Genomic DNA, 21,122 nt, shown 5'->3' with positions numbered 1-21,122 from the left:
AAGAGCGTAGTGCCAGTAACCGAAAGGTCGCTGGTTCTAATCCCCGAGCCGACTAGGTGAAAAATCTGTCGATGTGCCCTTGAGCAAGGCACTTAACCCTAATTGCTCCTGTAAGTCGCTCTGGATAAGAGCGTCTGCTAAATGACTAAAATGTAAAATGTTATATATTTAAGCTCAGATTTGCTAGCAGTGCTTCACTGTCCTAAAAGACTAAATGCATTGATCAGAATTAAATACTTTTCTTACCGTCCGTAAGGACATGGAGCCGCTAGTAAGGTTTATAATACATTTATAAACTATTGCAGCTGGGCGCTCACCTCTAGAGCACAAATCCCGAAGGAGAAGATGTCAATGGCATAGTAATCCTCAGCTGCTAGACATAGAGAGAGAGAAACAGCGTTTATTCGAACATAACATGTATGATATTAACTGCCTGGTCACAGCATGGTGGGAAATTCCATAGTGAAACTGGCAACTAATAAAAGCATGAAGACCAGACATACAGTACATATACTTTATCAAAGTCGAGGAAGGCTCAGTAAAACACTCACAGCCGTATTCAGGAGAGAAGAAGTGCAGGTTCCTCTGCTCGTCTCGGTGTGCGCGGACTTTACCATGAACACTGGCCTCCAGAAACACTGGGAGGACAAGACAGGCAGCTAGAAAATGAAACCCAGACACCAGACTACACAGAATATTGTGACGTTCACTGCGAATAAGATAGATGTGCGGCACATTATATGGTTCATACCATTCACAAACAACCGGTGCCATACTGTGGATAGAAAAGAGCAGGGTATCCAGTATTAACTTCAGTTGCAAAGATAGAAGAACAATGATAATACAATGATAATACATATTTGGGCAGTTGTTGTACACAATGTACAGTATAGGGGTTTGCTAGCATGCAATGCGAACTGTTTTTGCTACCATTTATTCAGATGAAGCTCTCAAGTCACAATTGAACTGTTCCTAATGCATGTTACGACAGGGTTAGGTTTTAGTTAGGTTAGGGTTAGGATTAGGTAGAACATCTTTGCGGTGTGAGACCTGAGCCAATCTTGATGAGGCCGTTGTGTTGGATGAAGATGGTATCACAGGTCAGGTTGCCATGGATGACGGGCGGCTCACAGGAGTGCAGGTAACTGGGGATAAATAAGATGGCAATTGAAGATCCATTCACTTGACTGAACACTTTGGGTCTCCAACTCTGACTGAACACTTTGGCCCTGGAGAGCTGCTGGAACATGATTAGTAGAATCAGATGTGTTAGAGACTGGAACAAGAGTTAAAGACCCCATTCCTAGATTAATAGTTTACCCTGCCATTGGCTATAATCGAGAGGATGAGAGAAAGTTATTGGTCTTACCTGAGGGCTGAGAGAATCTGGGTACACCATCTCTTCCAAGCCTGGAATACATGACAGAGTGAACAGCAGACACTTAAAAAGTGGAATATGGTTGAAGTTTGCGAGGAAATAAACATACAGTTAGGACTGCAACTACTGTTTCCTGAAGGAGGGAAACAAGGTAAAAACACAGCTATGGGGAGTTGGCTCGCTAGCAGCCTCTACTGAATAACATTAGAACAGCGCCTGACAAGGATTCATCCTTTCAATTCAGTACCCCCACTTGACTGAGCCCAGAACTAGGCGGCGCGAGGCCGAACAGGTGTTGTACCTCGTTTCCCTCCTTCAGGGAACAGTAGTTATAGTCATAACGGAACATTTCATTTCAGTCGGTCGACTCGGTACAACACAGCAATGGGGATACGAAATCACGTCCCAAGCGGACACCAAATGAAATGGCCCACCCAGAATTCCAACCTGACAGGAAAATCTGCGTGCTGCCTAATGACCCTCTCATGCCCCAGCTGAAATCACGATATAGGCTACACTGGGGGCAGTGACATCCAAGCGATAAAACCTCACAAAAGTGTGTGATGATGCCCAACTCACCGCAGCACAAATATCTCCTACAGGCAACCCTTTAAACAACACCCAAGACGCCGCCAGACCACTGGTGGAGTGGGCGCATACACCGTTACGTAATTCTTTATTATTTTTTTTATTTTTTTTGGGGGGGGGGATTACCGTTAGGTAATTCTTGCCTTTTGCTGTCATATGCCAGAGCAATAGCCTCCACAATCCAGTGGTAGATACACTGCTTAGAAAGCACTCTACCACGAGCCGGATTACCAAAACAGACAGTTGGTCGCACAAATGGACTCCCCTGGTCTGCTCAATGTACATGCGTAACGCTCGTACCAGACATAGGGCATGTAACTTTCGCTGCTCCTCAGAAGCAAACGGAGAAATTGAAAAAGTTCAAAATCTAGAGACCAGTAGGACATAGTCATGACCTTAGGGGTGAAGGCTGCATTAGGACGCAACGTCACCTTGGAGTTGCCAAGGGCGGGGTGGGGTGAATGGAGAACGTGTGGAGATCTCCAAAGCATTAAGCCGAGGCCAAAGCCACGAGCAGTACGGTCTTGTAGGAGAGGATCTTCAGATCCACAGACTCCATCAGTTCAAAGGGGGCCTCACACAGCACATCCAAAACCAAAGTCATATCCCAAGTGGGCTCAATAGGTTTAGAAACCGGCCTGAGACGGCACACACCTTTTAAAAACCGCACCGCAAGGGGATTAGCCACTGGAGTGGCACCATCAATTTCCACATGACACGCTGAAATAGCTACCATATACACCTTCAGGGTGGAGAATGAACAGCCCTGCTCGAAAAGCCCCTGTAGGAACATTAAAATGTCCACCAGAGAGCTCTGAAAAGGAACAATTCCTTTATTTTGGCACCAAAGCATGAATGCCCGCCATTTACAACCCTTTCATGGAGGGTGCCCTTGCAGACTGTATAGTCGCAATAGCGTTCAGCTGTAAACTCCTTGCCATCAGATTGGATTCCAAATTGCCGGCTGCAGGTGCCAGACATGCCCATGCGCCTGGGACAACAGGTTCCTGCGCAACGGGAGTTGCCACGAGTCCCCGCCCAAAAGGCAAATGATCTCCATGACATGAAAGTACAGAAATTATTCACAATGAAACCCAGAGACTGAACATAGGAAAGGTCGTTCGGGCCAACGGGGAGCCACAAGGCAACGGCAAGCCCTCCTGACGCTGAATCAGCTCCACAGGAGGAAAGGCGTAAAGGAGGGTCAGAGGCCACTGGTGCACGTGAGCATCCGTTCCCAATGGAGCACTCAGGTCCCTTATCGAGAAAAATTGCAGACAATGCACATTTTCTTGCAATGCGTAAACATCCACGTTGGCCCTGACTAATATTTCCCATATCTGGGAGACCACCCAGGTGTGCAGCCTCCTGAGAGCGGGGGCCCCCCATGGATAGCAGCCTCCTGAGAGCGGGGGCCCCCCATGGATAGCAGATCCGCACCTGTGTTGAAGCGCCTGGGAAGATGAGTTACTAGGAGCTAGGGAAAGTGCGCACTGCTCCACAGCAGTAGAGAGCGAGCTAAGGATACGTCTGTTGATGTACGCCACCACTGTCCCGTTGTTGGTCCTCACCAGCTGGCCTGCCAACAACGGGAGAAAACGCCTGAGCGCTATGCACACCGCCAACCGCTCCAGGTAACTAATATGCAGTGCGCTCAGCAACACTGTCCCCAACCCCCAAATTGAGCTGCCCTCACACAGCGCACACAACCATCGGGGAAATGTGTGTGTCGTGATCACCTTGCGGGATATAACTTGACCCATGGGCGTCCCCAGCGACAACAACCCCGGGTCCCTCCACCGAGCCAGAACCCGTAGGCATGACGTGGACACCCGGAGTGACCGGTTTAGGTGGGGCTAGGTGTCCAAGCGAGTGTCTATCACCCACCACTGGAAAGGTCGCATCAGCAACAGCCGAGGGGAACCACGGCTATCATAGAAGCCATCATCCCCAATAGGCGCGAGCACTGGTGAAAATGCATTGTCACCCATCCGAAATTGCTTTGCTTTATCTTGGCCAGGTCGCAGTTGTAAATGAGAACTTGTTCTCAACTGGCTTACCTGGTTAAATAAATAATAAGTGAAAAAAATAGGGCCAAGCAAAGACGGAGACCCGTCTCCCTCTGTGGGGACAAGAATGCACAATTCTCGCCTGAGTCTAACTTGAGACCCAGAAATAGATTGTGCTGAGATGGAGTCAAACAGCTCTTCTCTTGATTCTCTATGAAATCCAGAGACTGAACATAGGAAACCAGCATGGCCCCGTGTAGCTCAGTTGGTAGAGCATGGCGCTTGCAACGCCAGGGTTGTGGGTTCGATTCCCACAGGGGGCCAGGGGGGCCAGTATAAAAATATATGCACTCACTAACTGTAAGTCGCTCTGGATAAGAGCGTCTGGTAAATTACTAAAATGTCAAATGTAATGTGTGCAACACATATGTGCCAAACCCCTCTTCACAACTTTGGTGAAAGTGCGAGGCGAGAGGGAAAGGCCAAAAGGGAGGACCAGTATGCTACAGCCTTGAAATGGAACCTCAGAAACTTTTTGTGAGGGGGATATATGGCCACATGAAAGTACGCATCCTTCAGGTCGATGGAGGTGAACCAATCGCCCGGGCACACTGACTGTACAACAGGCTGTTCATGCATTCTGAATTTGTAGACCCTGAGGCGCTTGTTTAGGGCACTCAGGTCTAAAATTGGACGGACCCCTTTTGGGAACCAGGAAATCCCAGCTGTACCAGTTGTCATGGGCCTCTGACATAGGTACCACTCGGACTGCCTGCTTCTGGAGAAGGGAAGGAATGTCCTCCCTCAAAACGGGCGCTGAGGCCTCGGGAACAGTCGACGTAATGGCGGCGTAAAAACGTGGGGGACGTACAACGAATTGTAGCCTGTACCCAAACATCACTTTTCACATAATAAAGGGCGCCATTGGTCGACACAGACAGCGAGTCTCCCGTAAAGTGCCATCTGAAGGGGCGGAACGCCACCTTGTGGACTGGGAGAATTTGTGGAAGCAGGAGCAGACTTCCAGGGCAACCCGCTTAGCCGCCGTACCTCTGTCTGCAGACCCTCTAGAAGATGATGCTGCCGCAGCAGCAAAGGTCCTCCAAGGAAGGAAAACGCGCAGCGCCGCCTCCTGCTTCTTTTTTCTTCACAAAATGAGACTGCATAGACTCCAGGGCCGAGCCGAACAACCTCATAGGAGAAATCGAGTCGTCCAAGTATAACTACCTCTCTCTCTCTCCGGCACCTGCGACAAAGTCAATCAAAGGTGCCACTGTGCCACCACCGTAGCCTCCATGCTTCTTCCGAGCGCCAAGAGACAGTGCAACGGGACAAGACAAAAATCATCCGTAGCACAAATCTCATCTAAAAGCTCTGCTCCCCATTAGCCAGAACTGTGGCCAGGTCAGCCAACAGCTCAGTCTGGTAAACCTGCAGCACTGTGACCGTGTTCAGGGACCAGGCGTCCACCCCCTGGGCCCAGTAAACCAGGGCCAGTCAAACCGGGACCCGGAAAAACGACAGTGCTTATTTGGGAACGATGGGTTGGGGTTAGCCATCCCTTTGTTAGCCCATGGGGCTAGGCAGCCGGCTAGCTTCCAATCCACTGGAGGAGTGTGGACAAGCCCGGCCCCCTCCATACCCATGCAATATCAGCTTGGCTGAATGCAGCTGGGCCCAGGTCATCTTAAGCTCATTGATGAAGTCTGGAAACAGAGGCAGGCGGTGCTTGACTGCGGCTAGCACCGGTGGCAGGTATTTCCCACCAAACCTGGATGCCTTCCGCGCAGGCTGGGAGGACGGCCACTCCACTGACAAGTAAACACTAAAAACTACTCCCTTATTATCATATTACCCAGCATGCTTTATTGCAAGTTGATTTTCAGTTTCAATACCTGTGTTTTTGCCTGTATTGAATGGTTGATTAATCTTATGCTACACAAAGATAAGTAACATACACTGAGTATACCAAACATTAGAAACACCTTCCTAATATTGAGTTGAACCGTTCATAAAGGGTTCTAGGAAGAACCCTTCAAAGATAAAAGGGTTCTCAGTAGAATCCTTTATAGAGGGTTCTAGGTAGAACCATTTACAGGGTGTTCTATGAAGAACCCTAGATAAGAGGGTTCTATGTAGAACCCTCTGCAAAGGATTCTACCTAGCACCAAAACGGGTTCCCCTATGGTGACAAAACCTATATAGTTCTACATAGCACCTTTTTTTCTGAGAGTGTAAAGCTTGTTGCTGGATCTCTATTTTATATTTCTGAAAAAAAATTGTTAAACAACTTTTCTGAAAGATTGTCTGAAAAAAGTGAACTATTGGATGTGAATAGATCAATGAGAGCCGCGCTAGAACCCAGGGATTCCCCTGCTATTCCACCTGTAGCAGGGACGTGTGGTTGCCCTGAAGCCAAACCCTCCAACTCTGTCTCAGATAAAAAAACGGAAGCGGCCAGAGACACAACGTCGTCATCCGAACGTGAGTCCTGTGTAACACCGAAGGACACCGAGATATCAGCCGGCTCTATGTCGCCACGCTGGGAGGATAGCTACATGTGATCCAAATAACGAGCCCAGATCCACCCACGTATCCTGCAACTCAGACTCCGCCGAGGTTCAGGCACCTGGGGAAGGAAATTCAACTTCAGTCCCACCAAGCCTTCTAAGGAAGGCTACACGCAAAAGCTGGTTCGATCCAGGGCAGCCTGAGCATGCACCCAGCCTGAGCATGCACCCATTTGGGCAAGGTCGTGACCTGGCTTAACAGACTTTGTTGACTTGTTCGTGCTAGTCATCTTACTTACAACCGGGGTTGGGGAGTTACATGTAATTTGATTTTTAAAAAAACGAACTGTAATCGGTTATGTTACAAGTAATCAGATTACAGATACCTTAGAAATATTACATCTTCAGAAAGGATGTTTGCGAGAATAAAATACATTATGACACCTTTCTGTTTTCTCAATGACATTCAATTCAGCAAAAAGTTTGTTGCACCTGAGTGAGTCTGACCACAAGTCAGAGACCATGATGACACACCAAATGATGACCACCAATCAGAGACCATGATGACACACCAAATGATGACCACCAATCAGAGACCATGAGGACACACCAAATGCGTTTGATGGATCCATTTTGTCTTCTTCTAATGCCTTTTAAGGGGAACGTAATCCAAAAGTCATGGAAACTAATCAGATTACGTTACTGCTTTTGGGTAATCCAAAAGTTACGTTACTGATTACAATTTTGGATAGGTAACTAGTAAATGTAATGGATTACATTTAGAAAGTACCCTACCCAACCCTGATTACAACCAGTTAGCGAGGCTAAACAGGCAGAAGAATAACTAACAAATTGGTAGGGAACTTCACGAAACTAGCTACCAAACTTGAACACACAATGTCCAGAAGGATGAGCTCACCCTCCTTAAGTGGGACAGTTAAGTTGGAGTAAAGCCTGATAAATGTCGCATTCCAATGTTTGTTTAAGAAATACCTGTATTGTTCTGCTCAGCTCGAGGTGAAGAGCGGAAGAACTGAAGGAATTAATCATGTTCATTGGCCTTGTCAGGCATGATTCTAATGTTCTTCAGTAGAGGGTGCTAGTGTGCGAACTCCCCATTACTGTGTTGTATTCAGCATCTCTCCGTCAAGGGAAATATAGTGTTCTTTATAACAAAGATATCTACATATATTTCAGGATGTTGTGTATCCCTGGAAATAATCAGAATTAATGTAAACATTACAGTTTTAAAAACATAGCTTGTCCAAAATAAAGTGGTCTCTTGGCACAACTTACCCTGGGTATGGGGTAAATTGAGCAGCGGGACAGGGTAAGTTAATATTACCACTACCTTTTTAAAAACCATGTCCATCTTTATTTCCCAAACACAATAACTTTTTTGTCTTTTAATAATTTTAAGCATCTTTTAACACAGGCTTAACACCTAACAAACACTTTGTACTTTCTAAAACACCTTTAACATAGGCCAGGGCCTGTTGTTACCTCATATCCCAGTGATAATGCCTTGCATTACACCTGGGAAGAAAACACTATATTGGCCCACACAGCTACAAGGATGCACTTTCTTGCTATGTTTAGGACCTCATATTGAAGCTTATAGAGACCCCAAATGATGTATAGAACAATCATAAAATTATCTACTTTGGTTTAGATACAGGCATCATGAAACTTCTAATATAATAAATACATTTGACTTGGTGGAAATGTTTATTTGGACCTAACTTGCTTACCACTTTTTCCATATGGTGTATTCCTTCACAAACTCCATGAAATGATGACCTCTTCCTAAATATTTGGTCAAATGATTAATTTTGTGTATGGTTTCCTAGAAACAAGGGTGTCTCAACTTACCCCTTTGGCTCAATTTAGCCCACTCTTCCCATACGGAGCTGACCAACTGAAAGGGGCAGTTCAGGTATTCCCTACCCGTTTCAAACCTTTTCTCCCTACTGAACACAACCCACCTCATGGTACTGTGGGAATCAACAAGGATGTAATTAACTGACTAGTGTCACAGATGTCAGAGGGTATTTCCCCTATGGGAGAGATACACTGACCTTGACATTCATGGTCTTATGGTTTTTCTTGGTTTTCTTGAGAAACTGCTTTAGGCTTCCTGAGGACATGTACTCTGTGATAAAGATGACCTGTCAACAGATAGCAGAGAGAGATACTATCAGTCTGCAGACCAAACCAAGAGATCTAAGAGACGGGGAGAGAAACATTTCCCGAGAGTGAGTGAGAATGGTAGGGCATAGACATTGATCTATAATGAACAAAAATATAAAACGCAACATGCAACAATTTCAAAGATTTTACTGAGTTACAGTTCATAGAAGGAAATCGGTCAATTTAAATACATTCATTAGGCCCTAATCTGTGGATTGTACATGACTGGGCAGGGGCACAGCCATGGGTGGACCTAGGAGGGCATAGGCCCACCGACTGGGGAGCCAGGCCCAGCCAATCAGAATTCGTTTTTCCCCACAAAAGGGCTTTATTACAGACATAAATACTCCTCAGCACCCCCCCTCCCCCCTCCACAGATGATCCCGCAGGTGAAGAAGCCGGATGTGGAGGTCCTGGGCCGGCGTGGTTACACGTGGTCTGCGGTTGAGGCCGGTTGGGCGTACTGCCAAATTCTCTAAAACGACATTGGAGGCGGCTTATGGTAGAGAAATTAATATTCAATTCTCTGGCAACAGCTCTGGTGGACATTCCTGCAGTCAGCATGCCAATTGCACGCTCCATCAAAACTGTGTTGTGTGACAAAACTGCACATTTTAGAGTGGCCTTATTGTCCCCAGCACAAGGTGCACCTGTGTAATGATCATGCTGTTTAATCAGCTTCTTGATATGCCACACCTGTCAGGTGGATGGATTATCTTGGCAATGGAGAAATGCTCACTAACAGGGATGTAAACAAATGTGTGCACAACATTTGAGAGAAATAAGCTTTATGTGCGTATGGAACATTTCTGGGATCTTTTATTTCAGCTCATGAAACATGGGACCAACACTTTATATGTTGCGTTTGTATTTTTGTTCAGTATAGATAGCAGACTTACCCGAGCTCGACTCTCTCTCATGTCCAGCCAGTACTTATGGAACTTGACTATATTTGGGTGCTCAACCTGCATTAGGTTCTCAAACATCTCCTTTATCTTTTCCTGAAAAACAGATGGGGTGGGGAGAGGTTTGAGTACATATGTACAGTAGTAGGTGGTTCGCCAAAATATGCACTTATAAATCAGTGACTTCTACTTCCATTTGTGAGCTCGCTCTGGAGAAGTACATAGAATGGAACCAGAGGAGGCTGATGGGAGGACATGCTCATTGTAATGGCTGGAATGAAATAAATGGAACAGTATCAAACACATCAAACATTTGGGAACCACGTTTGACTCCGTTCCATTGATTAATCCATTACAATGAGCCCATCCTCCCATAGCTCCTCCCACCAGCCTCCTCTGAATGGAACATATAGCCATTGACAATAGAAACTCTGTCTGCATCCCAAATGGCACCCTATTCCCTATATAGTGCCCTATGGACCCTGGTCAAAAGTAGTGCACTATATAGGGAATAGGGTGCACAGCCTCTGTCTGACTTTGCCATACCTCCTGTGCCTTGAAGACCTTCCTGTCATTGAAGAGCACCTCATTCCACACCACCTCCACTCCCTCCTCTGTGTCCATGGCCAGCGAAGCACTCTCAACGCCTGGGACATTACCTTGACTGATCTGCAGGGGGAGACAAACACACATGAGAGATCTCACAAGCCCCGCAGATGCCAGAACTGAGGAGGAACAAGCATAAACATGGCATGTGTCTTCTCCAGCCATAATTACTACATGTAGCTATTATCGTGAATAATTTAGATGTTTCGGAGCCAGCCAAGCTCTCTATGGCCGCAAAACGTCACAGGAGATTTAGAATGACCCTGCGTGGGGAGGATTGGCAGCTGTTTTGCAAAGCTATGCATCCCCATTTTTTAAAACCCTGAATGGATACCGGTTTTCATTTATTAAATACACGGATATGGATCTTATGTAAACTAAAATTCTATAGCACTGATGTCACATAACGCCTGACTGCTAAAAACCTGCTGCCCTGACCAACTGTGTCATGATGATGTAAAAAGAAAAGGGGGGGCGAGGATCAGAAATACTGCCGGAGTGAAGAGATGGATTAATAAAAAAGCGAGACAAGGGGGAGGGGGGATGGGACTGACAACAAAAGAGATTTGGAGTGGGGGATTGGGAGAGAGGGCATGAGCAATAAGATGTGAGAGAGAAGGACAGAGCCAAAGAGAGAGAGAAAGATTTGGGAGAGGGAGGGGGAGCCGACTGCCAGGAGCATGTGCTGCTATCAGACTTATGAGGACACTGAGTCAGGGAAAAGGCCAGACTGACTCTGAGCGGAGCAGCAGCAGCACTGTTTGCATCTGTGTTCCAGTCTGGCAGAGCAGACAGAGACAGACAAGCCCTGGGCTCCCATTCCTTCCGCCTCAGATTAGCAGTGAGTACGCATTAACACAGCACTGAGATGACTGCTCAGCCCAGAATACGGCCAGAAAGAGAATAGTTAGTCACACATTGCAGCTCAGAGCTAAGCACACACAAGCTAGCTTTTCCCAATCCCTTTTCCCCTGATGTACAGATAACACAAGAGGCAAAAGTGCAGCACACAGTGGTCGAACCTGTTCTTGACAGATACAGGAGGGCTGCCCTTCCTGTCTCTACGGAGTCAGAAGAATACTGAACAGTACAAAGATCAGCTGTTACCGTGAAACCCTCAGAAAACCTGAGAGGTTCAACGGCTACACATCTACTGTAGTATTCAATTGTACGATGCACCCAAACCCATTCCACTTGTTAATACCTGACAGTCACTTAATGAACCTTATCTAATCTCCCACTTCAAAGGCACGCTTGATCAGCATTGATCTTTTACAGGATGCGCTGTATTTCCCTCATGTAAGATTGACATTTAACTTATTTGTATGTACAGAATAGGCATAAGCAATATTTGATCATCACCACTTCTCAAACCACCCTGTACAGGAGTAAAATAATCCTTCTGCAGGAGGATTTGAATGGCTGAAGAAATATTTAGAATCGGCGCCAGTTGGCAGCTGGAAGTGGTGTTTGTATACAATGCAGTACCATACCTAGAAAAAAGTTTGGTCCAAATCGGATTTTAAATCAAATCAAATCAAATCTTATTTGCCACATGCGCCGAATACAACAGGTGTAGACATTACAGTGAAATGCTTACTTACAAGCCCTTAACCAACAATGCTGTAAAATTGCCAATTTGGGTGCAATCAATTAGCTTAATTGCTCAGAGATCACATTTTATTTCAACAAAATAATGTTGTTGGAATGCTAATTGTATCTGTTTCTAACAGAAACAATTTCAGAACAATCTCTTGTGCTTTTGAGGTGGAACGACCCAGTCTGTGCTCGTCAGCAAAACATGATAGGCTTGTATAATATAATGATCACACAGTATATAATGGCTAGGCCTAATAATACACTGGAATACAATGGAAACTAATGTTGCTGTAGCCTTCTGTTATGTATTTGTTTCCCATTTATATTATCCATTCATCTCAAAAAGTTGGGGTGGAGAGGGGGTACTAAGCTAATATATGGAATTGTTTTAAGATGGTCATACCATGGATCATTTAGCTATTTCATTTGGAATTTTAGGACCCCTTTAGGTATTCCAATGTTTTATTTGATAAAATATTAAATTAGGCTTTTACTACTATAGTTCATAGAAACGCATTGATTAACACATTCATAACTGGCAAAATAGACTGAAAAAAAAAATCATAAGGAATAAGGTTTTGAAGTGTCTGTCCTATGTCTAGGAGATATAAGATAGCTAAGGAAATATTTGACATACTTCCATTCGTTTGTATGGGTTACCTTCAGACGCTTGTGGGGGTCATAGAGCAAAACGGAGAACACCATCGTGTTCGTGAGAGTCTCCCCTTTCATAGAGTGACCATAACAGTTTGTGTTTGAATTTACGATTAATATTTTATTAAATAGTAATTACACATACTGTAGTTATAAATGGATTCAAAATGGCCTCTTTCACCACAGTGTGTTACCACATTGTTAATCAACAAGCCCACACCCAATCAACAGACCCACCCTGCTGCGCCCACTGCCATAAATATACAGCCCAGATGACAGCAGCCTGCCACATTGGCATCCTACCAGGCTGCTTTGGCCAATGCTCTGCCCACCTATCGCTGCGTTCTACCCAAGGTGCGTAGGCGATTGGCATTGGCACATGATGACTTGACCGCATATGCCTACGTGAGGTTGCAACACAATGTTGACCGCACAAGATGCTTTTAATATCACTGTTATGTCTGTAGAGAAAACCACATTAATCTACTTTACAAGGGGTGTAGAGCCTAACTGGCATATATAAGCAGCATGTGAGTTTCAAGTTTGGGGAAGATAATTTTCACCATAATAATGCAGCTTTATAATAAAAGCTTATAATTTTAAGCTAAACTTTCTGATCAGTTGTGTCAGCCATATTGCATAAAAAAGTTTTTTTGATGATAGAGGTTGTATTCATTTGGGATCTATCGCATCCCACAACTGTCCCAGACTATGTTTGGAATATCTATTTCTCGCACCGAATAGGTCAACTTTTGTACTATGGGGGATAGTAGATTGACATAGGCTAGTGCTTTTGCTGTTCGTTAGGCCTACTCATCTTGTTGGCTGACGAAAAGTAAATGTGGACAGTTCTTCCAATATCTTCAATATGCACCTCGGAATTGAATAAGGACGAGCGCAGCTGCGTCCACGATGTGTCTGTCTTAACTTGTAGCCTGTGAGAAAGACCAGATCACATGACGGAGAGCCGTGTGAGTAAGAGACACTTCAGATTGCGCAGCACACTCAGGGAGAAGGGTACAACGCAGCACTCCGGCCTACAAAAGGCATGTTTTTTTTAGGGTGCATTACGGCCACATAGGGGATGCCGCTGTAAAATTTGAGGCATTATCAAGTGCTTGTCAAATTGTGAATGAGAGACTATTGGAGTGTGTATAGCCTGTGCAAAAAACAAAGCAGAAGGGCCTCTTGAGTGGCGCAGCGGTCTAAGGTACTGCATTGCAGTGATTGAAGCGTCACTACAGGCCCGGGTTCAATCCCAGGCTGTGTCACAGCCGGCCGTGACCAGGAGACCCATGAGGCGGCACACAATTGGCCCAGCATCGTCCGGGTTAGGGGAGGGTTTGGCCGGCCGGGATTTCCTTGTCCCATCGCGCTCTAGCGACTCCTTGTGGCGGGTCAGGCGCCTGCAAGCTGACTTCGGTCGCGAGCTGGACGGTGTTTCCTCCGACACATTGGTGTGGCTGGCTTCCAGGTTAAAACGAGCAGTGGGTCAAGAAACAGCGCGGCTTGGCAGGGTCACGTTTCGGAGGACGCATGACTCTCAACCTTCGCCTCTGCCAAGTCCATAGGGGAGTTGCAGCGATGGGACAAGACTAACTACCAATTGGGGAGAAAAAGGGGTAAAAGTACAAAACAATAAAATAAATAAATAAAGCAGAGCTCATGCCTTTCAAGCGACTTTTTTCAAATCATCATTAGAGTCTCATCATGCAGCCTTACAATGTATTCAAAATCAAAACATATAGCCCAACATTTGTAGAACAACTAAAGTTAGATTAATAACTCTAAATTAAGCATATAGGAATACCTATTTATTTGTTAACCGCTCAACACAGAATGTGCCCACTCCCTCAAATCATTTGGAGAAAATATTTCTATTTTATTCAGCTTTATTCAATTGTATTCTTCATACTATAAAATAATATAAAATAATGCCACGGAATTATAAGCAAATCTTGTCTGCTAAATGAACTAGTGTAACCCACAGCCATATGGCATAGCCAGATCAGGACCTAACATAAGGACAACTCAGAGTATGCTATTCTGTTCTTCTGAAATAGAATACATTTTCTTCATATCATGTTTCTTTAGACCTGTCTAAAATAAATAATGGCTATATTGCGAAGGTGTAGGCTATATTACATGGATTTATTAAACTTGGCTTGTAGGCTATGTGTGGAAGCCAGGAGATGCTAAATGTGTTTATGTTAATTAACGGTCAATTACCGTGAGACCAATAGCTATTTGCTTGACAATCACCGGCTGACGAAATTTCGTGACCACCACAGCCCTAATTGAGACATGGATTGTGTATGTGTGCCATTCAGAGGGTGAATGGGCAAGACCAAATATTTAAGTGCCTTTGAACGGGGTATGGTAGCAGGTGTCAGGTGCACCGGTTTGAGTGTGTCAAGAACTGCAACGCTGCTGAGTTTCACGCTCAACAGTTTCCCGTGTGTATCAAGAATGGTTCACCACGCAAAGAACATCCAGCTAACTTGACAACTGAGGGAAGCATTGGAGTCAACATGGGCCAGCATCCCTATGGAATGCTTTCAACACCTTCTAGTCCATGGCCTGACAAATTGAGGCTGTTCTGAGAGCAATATTAAGGTGTTCCTAATGTTTTGAACACTCAGTGTACGTCTGCCCAACGTAGGCACAACGTATAAAGGATACATCGGGAAAATGCCGTTTAGACAGTGTTTTCTCATTGGCAAGACGTCTCGCAGATGTATTTAGAATGCCAACATTCAAAATGTCAACATTGTTTATACGTCGCTAGACATCAACATTCTATTCTGATGTCTCACCTAAAGCCCAACATCCTACATCCATGGCACTCGTACAACTATTGAATAATATCTCAAATGCTGTTGACAACAACTAAATGATCATTGGTGTTTTTATTGACCTTTCAAAAGCTTTCCATAGAGTTGACCACGAAATACTACTGCAGAAGCTATGCACGTATGAGCTCCTAAATACAGAACTAGATTGGTTTAGGAGTTACCTGTCCAATAGGAAACAGTTTGTTGCATGGACAAAGAGTTTCTGAGTATAAAACCGAAAGGTTCGATCCTTTGTCAGTAACTCTTTTTGATCTATGTTAATGACTGTATTTAATTTCTGATTGTGTATTTTTTATATTGTTTGCTGATGACAACAACATCTTCCTGTAACGATAAAGACGGTCAAAAACTTATGGGTAAAATGAATTTGGAACAAAATAATGTTGACAACTGGTTTAAATCAAATAACTTCTCCCTCCCCCCCCTGTACTTGCATTTATTTTTTCTTCTTTACCCCCTTATTCACCATCTGTTTTCCTTCTTCTTTGTGTAAACCTAAAATTATTTGTTTCTCTTTAAAAAAATCAGTTTTTGTTTTATAAGCATTGAAAGGGGAGAAGGGTGACTACAAGCCCCTCTGGGTTTCTTACCTCTCCTGCACTTTCTTTTTGTTTACCTTTTAAACCATCATATTGTTTAGTATTTTTTTGTTGTATGCTATTTAAAAAAAATACAAATTTAAAAAAACTTCCCAATGTGCAAACGCTCTCCAAACTACATATTCCCTCACGGAATTTGATACGTCGGCCAAAGGTGTGCGTGTTATCTGGGTTTGGAAAATGTAAATCACAATAAAAATCGCAGTATCGACTCAATACATATAGAATCGTGAGAATCGCAATAATATCATATTGTGAGGTCCCTGGCAATTCCCAGCCCTAATAGTAAGTGAAGTGCTTTAACACCTGGTCTGGACCAGAACAAATCTGTAACAATTCTAGACGTCTATGTTCCACAAGTTTGGACAGTACAGCACAGTAGAGGTCAACACAGTACAGTACAGCAGAGTTCAGTACACTAAATTATACTGTACTCTACAGTGTGCTCTACTGTATAGTACTCTACTGACCTATACTCTACTTTTCTTTTCTTTTAGGTTTTCCTACTTACAAAGCATGTAGAGGTCTGTAATTTTTATCATAGGTACACTTCAACTGTGAGAGACGGAATCTAAAACAAAAATCCAGAAAATCACATTGTATGATTTTTAAGTAATTCATTTGCATTTTATTGCATGACATAAGTATTTGATCACCTACCAACCAGTAAGAATTCCGGCTCTCACAGACCTGTTAGTTTTTCTTTAAGAAGCCCTCCTGTTCTCCACTCATTACCTGTATTAACTGCACCTGTTTGAACACGTTACCTGTATAAAAGACACCTGTCCAGACACGCAATCAAACAGACTCCAACCTCTCCACAATGGCCAAGACCAGAGAGCTGTGTAAGGACATCAGGGATAAAATTGTAGACCTGCACAAGGCTGGGATGGGCTACAGGACAATAGGCAAGCAGCTTGGTGAGAAGGCAACAACTGTTGGCGCAATTATTAGAACATGGAAGAAGTTCAAGATGATGGTCAATCACCCTCGGTCTGGGGCTCCATGCAAGATCTCACCTCGTGGGGCATCAATGATCATGAGGAAGGTGAGGGATCAGCCCAGAACTACACGGCAGGACCTGGTCAATGACCTGAAAAGAGCTGGGACCACAGTCTCAAAGAAAACCATTAGTAACACACTACGCCGTCATGGATTAAAATCCTGCAGCGCACGCAAGGTCCCCCTGCTCAAGCCAGCGCATGTCCAGGCCCGTCTGAAGTTTGCCAATGACCATCTGGATGATCCAGTGGAGGAATGGGAGAAGGTCATGTGGTCTGATGAGACAAAAATAGAGCTTTTTGGTCTAAACTCCACTCGCCGTGTTTGGAGGAAGAAGAAGGATGAGTACAACCCCAAGAACACCATCCCAACCGTGAAGTATGGAGGTGGAAACATCATTCTTTGGGGATGCTTTTCTGCAAAGGGGACAGGACGACTGCACCGTATTGAGGGGAGGATGGATGGGGCCATGTATCGCGAGATCTTGGCCAACAACCTCCTTCCCTCAGTAAGAGCATTGAAGATGGGTCGTGGCTGGGTCTTCCAGCATGACAACGACCCGAAACACACAGCCAGGGCAACTAAGGAGTGGCTCCGTAAGAAGCATCTCAAGGTCCTGGAGTGGCCTAGCCAGTCTCCAGACCTGAACCCAATAGAAAATCTTTGGAGGGAGCTGAAAGTCCGTATTGCCCAGCGACAGCCCCAAAACCTGAAGGATCTGGGGAAGGTCTGTATGGAGGAGTGTGCAAACCTGGTCAAGACCTACAGGAAACGTATGATCTCTGTAATTGCAAACAAAGGTTTCTGTACCAAATATTATGTTCTGCTTTTCTGATGTATCAAATACTTATGTCATGCAATAAAATGCAAATTAATTACTTAAAAATCATACAATGTGATTTTCTGGATTTTTGTTTTAGATTCCGTCTCTCACAGTTGAAGTGTACCTATGATAAAAATTACAGACCTCTACATGCTTTGTAAGTAGGAAAACCTGCAAAATCGGCAGTGTATCAAATACTTGTTCTCCCCACTGTATATTTTTGTTGCATCATCTTTGAAATGCAAGAGAAAGGCCAGACAGTGATGTAGGATTCTAGATGTAAATTAGATGTTGTCCACCAGATGGCAGCAGTGTGTGTGCAAAGTTTCAGACTGATCCAGTGAAGAATTACATCACAACACAATATTTTGTATGAAGTCTGCCATGAGTTTTCCCAAATGTGCCGAATTGGTTTTCAAGTACATAACTATAGAGAACATACAAAAATGCTATGGTAATACAAAATGTAAGTTTGCACACTCCCAGGAATGTCATAAATGATGGATCATTAGCTTCCCTACAGAAAATACACTAGCCTTCACACATCTAGATCAGAGGTGAATGTACAAAACCAGTTGCCGTGATAAAAGTGTTTTGTTGTTGTGCACTATACTCAAACAATAGCATGGTATTTTTTTTAGCTGTAATAGCTACTGTAAATTGGACACTGCGGTTAGATTAACAAGAATTTAAGCTTTCTGCCCATATAAAGACATGTCTATGTCCCGGAAAGTTGGCTGTTGTTTACAACACCATTCTAGTCACATATCGAGCAACAACAGTCCCATATAAGGGACACAGATCCCGTAAAGGTTAAATACTTTTCAACGTCCATGGACGTCCGGTGTCGGGCTGGTGCTCAGTGGGTGAGAGGGCTGGTTACAGTAAATGGAAAGAGAGGGGATCATGGGTAGGTGTCAGTAAGAGCCGGGAGAGGAGACATTAACTGGAGAGAGAGAGAGAGAGAGAGAGAGAGAGAGAGAGATGAGAGACAGGGAGGAGTTTTCCAGACTGTTTTCACACTCTTGGTTTGACCACCTTGCAACAGAAAGAAAACAGTTATGAGCTGAACATTAAAGTATGCCAGTGGAAGGGAGGACAGTAGCAGGTGACCCAACTGTGGTTTGTGACTACTATGAATTCCCATTGTAGCCAATTCAGTTGCAGTCATTCTGTTACATATTTTTGGGTCATTGCTTACGAATGATGTGTTTTAATCACTTAATAAATCATATAAATCGCATTGTTATCAGTAAAAACACTATAACTAATTGGTAGGTCTACCTTTACTTGTAACTTCTGTGAACTTTCATTAACCTCCCTCCTCATGATGGAGAGAAATTAGAAAATATCTTAAAGATATGTGGGTTTTTGGTAACAGAATGACACTAGGCAATATTTCTTAAACTTACAGAAGGCAAATAATTTCAGCAAAATTAAATATAAATGTTGATATTAGTTGGCAGGGGTCTTTACTTCAACATTGTGTTTTTATGTATTTCTAATATCTTTTAAGACTTTTTCTGGTAGATGTTGTCTAAGCCCTTTTCCATCTGTTTGACCAGAAATCAAAACCTTTGCTTATTACACATTTTTCGGATGGAAAATGGTAGAAACATTTATATATGCCTTAATTTCTCACAAATATAGACTCTTCGCTTTCATTTGACACCAAATTTGATATGCTCCTATGAACTCCACAGGTTTGTGCTCATGGGGCTTTTTACATGGAAATGCCCATTTGCAACATGTTTGTTTATTTATATATTTTTGTCATTTAGTCGACTTACAGGAGCAATTAGGGTTAATTGCCTTGCTCAAAGGAACATCGACAGACTTTACACCTAATCAGATCTTGGATTCGAACCAGCGACCTTTCATTTACTGGCCCAACGTTCTTAACCACTAGGCTACCTGCCACCCTTTTTACATTCACTGTACCAGTCCATTTCCTGATACTAATAAACAAGGAAACTGGTCAGATACATTTTAGATAGCTTTGAGTTATATTAGTATGGCAAACAAATGTCATAATTTTTAATCAGCTTGCTGTAGATCATGCTGTTGAATCCACAGGCAGTCAGCCACAGGTCATCCACAGACACTCAGCCACAATCCTCTGGCCCTGGGCCACAGGGGAAGGGAGGGGATCAGAATGGGGTCAAAAATGCAAACTAAGCTTTTCACACCAACTCCGGATACACTTATAGTAGGCATAAATAGGCTTGTGGATGCCCATCTCTGGCTCTGCTCCAAACCCTAACTGGAGGAAACCAGGGCCGCGTCGCAAATGGCACCCTATGGGCCCTGGTCAAAAGTAGTGCACTATAAAGGGAATAGTTTGCCATTTGGGACACAGACCAAATGACTGAAGATCTGATCTCAGACCTCCCTGGACATAACCTGATTACAGATACACTGCCGGGAAACCCAACACTAGAGACATCACCACTACACACACAATGATGATGAGTGAAAGCTCATCCACATGTGCCACGGGGCCAGCGTATTGTCTCTGTGTTAGACAGGGTGCTAGAATTAGTGCGCTGAGTCAGGCAGAGAGAAGAGGACCGAGGGAGGATTAGGGAGAGGTGGAAGGGAGGATGTTATTAATGCCCTCTACAATGTGGCAGCTTGTCACTATCTATAGCCATGCAGTGGGTGTCTCTGTACTGTACTCACTATAGCAGAGAATAAATGAAAGTGCCTTTGTCTGAGGGGGATACAATGTACAGTTGAAGTCGGAAGTTTACATACACTTAGGTTGGAGTCATTAAAACTCGTTTTTCAACCACTCCACACATTTCTTGTTAAACTATAGTTTTGGCAAGTCGGTTAGGACATCTACTTTGTGCATGACACAAGAAATGTTTCCAACAATTGTTTACAGACAGATTATTTCACTTATAATTCACTGTATCACAATTCCAGTGGGTCAGAAGTTTACATACACTAAGTTGACTGTGCCTTTAAACAGCTTGGAAAATTCCAGAAAATGATGTCATGGCTTTAGAAGCTTCTGATAAATTATGTCAATTAGCCTGAGTAAATTGGAGGTGTACCTGTGGATGTATTTCAAGGCCTACCTTCAAACTCAGTGCCTCTTTGCTTGACATCATGGGAAAATCAAAAGAAATCAGCCAAGACCTCAGAAAATTCTGGTTCATCCTTGGGAGCAATTTCCAAACGCCTGAAGGTACCACGTTCATCTGTACAAACAATAGTACGCAAGTATAAACACCATGGGACCACGCAGCCGTCATACCGCTCAGGAAGGAGACGCTTTCTGTCTCTTAGAGATGAACGTACTTTGGTGCAAAAAGTGCAAATCAATCCCAGAACAACAGCAAATGACCTTGTGAAGATGCTGGAGGAAACAGGTACAAAAGTATCTATATCCACAG

The 21,122-nt window shown here is 44.0% G+C and overlaps 1 protein-coding gene across 1 annotated transcript in view; it reads right to left on the bottom strand.

Moving 5' to 3' along the window:
• LOC311109079 (nuclear receptor-binding protein 2-like) overlaps positions 1-21,122 on the bottom strand; it is a gene marked incomplete at its 5' end in the record, with an annotated part of 69,203 nt that overhangs the window by 13,786 nt on the left and 34,295 nt on the right. The window contains 8 exons of the mRNA XM_084151884.1: positions 318-373; positions 552-638; positions 752-775; positions 1,051-1,145; positions 1,370-1,410; positions 8,564-8,653; positions 9,575-9,676; positions 10,127-10,249. Of these exons, the coding sequence (XP_084008010.1) occupies positions 318-373; positions 552-638; positions 752-775; positions 1,051-1,145; positions 1,370-1,410; positions 8,564-8,653; positions 9,575-9,676; positions 10,127-10,249 (618 nt within the window). The remainder of the gene's footprint in view (positions 1-317; positions 374-551; positions 639-751; positions 776-1,050; positions 1,146-1,369; positions 1,411-8,563; positions 8,654-9,574; positions 9,677-10,126; positions 10,250-21,122) is intronic.

This window comes from Coregonus lavaretus, assembly GCF_964263955.1.
Source record: "Coregonus lavaretus genome assembly, chromosome: 34".
NCBI lineage: Eukaryota > Metazoa > Chordata > Actinopteri > Salmoniformes > Salmonidae > Coregonus > Coregonus lavaretus.
This window is presented reverse-complemented; position numbering and strand designations above follow the sequence as displayed.